At 59.8% G+C, this 4,100-nt stretch overlaps 1 protein-coding gene across 1 annotated transcript in view; it reads right to left on the bottom strand.

Annotated features, from left to right (window-relative positions):
* The window catches only part of XAF1 (XIAP associated factor 1), a gene marked incomplete at its 5' end in the record, with an annotated part of 5,028 nt that extends 1,324 nt beyond the window's left edge, over positions 1 to 3,704 (bottom strand). Inside the window, 5 exons of the mRNA XM_044683204.1 lie at positions 108 to 425; positions 1,669 to 1,739; positions 2,567 to 2,750; positions 2,896 to 2,952; positions 3,455 to 3,704. Of these exons, the coding sequence (XP_044539139.1) occupies positions 108 to 425; positions 1,669 to 1,739; positions 2,567 to 2,750; positions 2,896 to 2,952; positions 3,455 to 3,704 (880 nt within the window). The remainder of the gene's footprint in view (positions 1 to 107; positions 426 to 1,668; positions 1,740 to 2,566; positions 2,751 to 2,895; positions 2,953 to 3,454) is intronic.
* Between the last annotated feature and the right edge of the window lie 396 nt (positions 3,705 to 4,100).

Raw genomic sequence — 4,100 nt, 5'->3', positions numbered from 1 at the left:
GCTTGGGGGGGGGGGGGGGGGGAATGACTGAGAGCTGAAAGGAGGGGGCTGCTCTGCTGGAGGGGTTGAAGCAGCCTTTAAAGGGACCTGAAAGCTCCCGGGTCTACCTTGTGTTGCCTCTGTAGAGGCCGGGGAAGCAGGATGCTGCAGTGGGAGCAGGCCTCCAGAACATTGTACTCCTCCTCCTCCTCCTGCTCAGCCCAGGGGTCCCGAGATCTGGCAGCCCTGGAGCTCCCGGAGCAGAGGGGCACCTCCCTGCCTAAGGGTGACGAGGCTGGTGGGAGCTGGTGGCCTTTTTTCTTCTTTGGACGAACGACCCTCTGCGCTGCGGAGGCTGGAGCTGCTCCCGGACGAGGCCCAGCAGCCCTCTTCACTGAGCAGGCATCAAAGGACTTCATCAGGTCTGTGAGCCGTCCACATTTCTCCTGTGCCAAGAAGCAGCAGCTGCTCACGGCTACAGTCCCCCGGAAGACCTTCCCAGGAAAGGGTGGCTGGTGTGCCTGCTGGGACAGGCCACCTTGGAGCTGCCTCAGCAGCTGGGAGAGGGAGGGATAGCCTCAAATGGGAGGAGGAAAGGAGACACGAAAGGGAGAGGCTCACCAAGGACTATGTTGCCAGGCTGGAGGGGAGGGGCAGGGAGGTGGCACCAGCTGCTCCTCCGTGCTCTTCTCAGGGGTCTCATCCCCTAAAGAACACCACTGGGATCCCGTGGTGAGACCCCTTTGAGGGATTCTGGGGACCTGAGACCTTATTTTCCAGACCAGTGCAATGCATCCCTCTGGACCTCAGCATATCTCCAGAATCTCATGGCTCTGCAGCAGCCCCCACCTTCCCTCCAGCTCACTTCCTGCCTGGCTGTACCCTCTGGACTTCATCAGGGCCTCCCCCAGTTTTTAGCTTGTGGCCAGGAGCTGTCTTTTGCATATTTGGGCATCCCCAGGACTTAGTACAGTGGCTGGCAGACAGGAGCTGCCTGACTCACTTGAGATCACATAGCTTTGACTAAGTGCAGTCTAAGAATTAGTCTCGCCAGCCTTGGACCCAGGAGTCCTGCCTCCCATTTTCTGGAGCCCCACAGGCATAGCACCAGTCTAGAAAGAGGGCAAGAAAGGTGGAGCCCTCCTCTCCGCCTCACTTAACACCTAGTTTAAGCTTCCTTTGCCTGTGGAGGGGGCCCAACCCCCCGGCCAGACCACCTGACTATAAACTAAGCTGGGAGCCTCAAGAAGTGGCGGCGTACTGTACAGTGGCTTTCCCCCATTGTACCAGAAACCAGGTTTCGTGGGCATTGAGCCACCTGACCTGATGCCGTCACACCACACCGTGGGTCAGGGGACACCAGAACCACCCCGAGCACCTTCCCTGCCTTGGCACCGGGACCAGCCACATCAAAGCAGCCCGAGCAGAATAACAGTGGCTGGCATTCCTACGACACTTTAGAAATATGATCGTCCAGATGCTATTATTCGCCCCATTTTACAGATGAGGAAACTGAATTAGACAGGAGAAGTGACTTCCCAGGGTCGTATAAGCGAGCATCATGGCAGGAGCTGAATTCAGGTCATCCTGACATCCACTGACCTATCCAAGCGCTGCTAGCATCCTCACACTAGCTCCACAGCATTCTGGAGCGTCCCCACTGCCTCCACCCCTGACCCAGCCACTCACCTGATGCTGGGAAAGTTTTTCTTCTGGAACGTCTCGACCGCACTCCGAGCAGCAAACTTTCTTTCTGGGAGCTTTGGAAGACACAAACAGTCCCGAGCGATGATAACGGAATTGCGTCTCTCCCAGTTCGGTCTGGCAGCTACTCTAGGAGGAGGATGCTCTAGTACCCGACTCCCTGAAGCAGGCTCACCAGCTCTTAGTGACTGAGCCCCCCCACCCCCTGCTCACTGGCCCTGCCGGGAATTACAGACTAGTAGCAAGCAGAGCCCGTCTCCGTGAGGCCAGAGGGCAGCTTCCCCGTGGAGGCAGCACCTGGAGCCACAGTTGGGCCTAAGGAGCTGGGGGGACCCTTCTGCAGGAGGGTCTCTTGGGGCTGGGCTAACTGGGCTTGGAATCTGTTAGACCTTCCTGCTGGCCCCGTGCATCCAAGTACGATGGAGCAAAGAGAAACAGAATGCCAGCTTTCAAACTTGGTAACTGGCACAAAGACTCTCTGAGGACCCCAACTGGATCTATTTGGGGTCCACAGCGGGGCTGCTTTGGGGCCAGAGCAGTGCCCACACCTCCAGTCAGGGAGGTGCTGGGAGCCCAGAAAATCAGAAGCCAGGAGACCACGAAAGGAACAGTGAGTGAAAGGGGAGCTGGGAAACCTCCCCAGTGAGCTAACATGGGATTATGGGATTGGCTCTGTGACCTCGGGCCCTCACCCATTGAAAAGGGGAAGGAAGAGCGCTGGCACACCCTGTCAGAACACTGGGCCCCGATGACATTGCAGAGTGCCCCCATTTCACGGATGGGGAAACAGACCCCAGCTTGGGCTCCTTCTTCTCTCCCCACCCAGGGAATCCAGGCAGGAAAGTTGGACAGTGAGGCTCAGGCCCTGGCTGGATCCTCTCACCTTTCCTGGCTTCCTCAGGTTCGTACATGCAACCGTCTTCATGGCCTGCCAGCTGGGCGGGCAGGATGTGGTCGAGGGAGGGCACTGTGTGGCCACCACAGCTGCTCTCGTGCTCTTCCAGGTGGCTGAGGGGCACGGCCAGTTCACAGAACTCACATTCGATGGGGCGCTCGGGGCACTGAGCCTGAGGAGAAGAAAGACGTGCCTCTCCTCAGCCTGAGCCAGGAGGCTGCGGCTTCACTGGGCTGGGGGCTGGGGCCCGAAGGAGCAGGCACTCGGGGTCCAGGGCCGGCCCCCAGTCTGAGGAGGGCAGGATGAAGAGTTCTAACCTGATGAGCCTCCAGGAGATACTTCTGCATGCTCTGGAGACACAGACTGCACTGGACCTGAGGGTGGGAGGAGAGACATTTGGCTCAAGCGGGGAGGAGGGAAGGGCCTTGGGGAACTCTGGGGTTTCTTATACAGCAAATGGAGAAACTGAGGCATCCCATGCCTTCGTCCGGCCGGGAGTGCCAGAAACCACCCTCCTCGTCCCTGATGGAGTTAAGCCCACTCAGCTCTGGAACTCTCAGCTGGGGCCCAGCTGGCTTGACTGCTGCTGAGAACTCTATCTGGCCAATCCTCACCCCGGCCCCCCTCCCCGTCTTGCTCCAGGCTCAGGAAGCAGAGCGGGGTTACTCTTCCATGCTGGAAAGGGCCTTCTCCGTGCTCCCACCTGGAAGGCCCGGCCCCTGGCTACCCCTCTCCTCCTCGAAGGGGCTCGAGGCCGGCCTTCCCCATTGCTCTCCCAGGGCCCACCACGCTCTTGCCAAGTGCCTGTTACTCTGCCCTGCGCAGGGTGGGCCTGGCGTGAGGCACCAGCCCAGCCTCCTGGAATTTCTCTCCCACCTGCTTGTGCCCATGTGCCTGGTGGTCCTCCAGCTGCTCCCTCAGGACGACCTCTCTGCACTCTGGACAGGTGGTGCGAAGCCTCAGACAGCGAGCCTCGTGGAGGGTGAAGTGGGCAGAAGGCACGTTTTGGCCACTAAGAGGGTTCCGATGAGAGAAGCGCAGGTCAGCTCCCGCACTCGAGCCCGAGCCTGCAGCAGGCTCAGGTGAGGCTCGGGTCTCCCCGACCCCACCTGGCTCAGACCCCTCCCTGAATGGCCAGCCATTTGGGGGGGCACCTTCTGGACTGCCCCCTCACAGAGCCTGACCAGAAGAGCCTCCTGGCTTTCCACCCTCCTCTCTGCCCTCTGGGCTGTTTTGGCGCCCCGTCGTTGGGCCCACACGAGGTCCGCCTCTGGCCCCCAACTCCCGGCCCTCATCCCAAGCCGGGAGAGCCTCGGATCAAGGCAGTGTTGACCCTGGCCTTCACCCCCTCCCAAGTCCCTTGAATCTCCCGGGCGCCTCCGTGGGAAGGGCTGGCGAGTGCCTTTCCATGAGTCTCTTATGAATAAAATAGCCACAAATACAACATCCAGCACTGAGCAGATTCCTTTTAATCTTCACAACCAGACCCCCCCCCTGCCCTGCCCCCCCCATCTCCTCGAGG

The sequence above is a fragment of the Gracilinanus agilis genome, unplaced genomic scaffold (genome assembly GCF_016433145.1).
Source record: "Gracilinanus agilis isolate LMUSP501 unplaced genomic scaffold, AgileGrace unplaced_scaffold15903, whole genome shotgun sequence".
Classification (NCBI taxonomy): domain Eukaryota; kingdom Metazoa; phylum Chordata; class Mammalia; order Didelphimorphia; family Didelphidae; genus Gracilinanus; species Gracilinanus agilis.
Note: the sequence above shows the minus strand (reverse complement) of the source record. Positions and strands in the feature narration are given on the sequence as shown.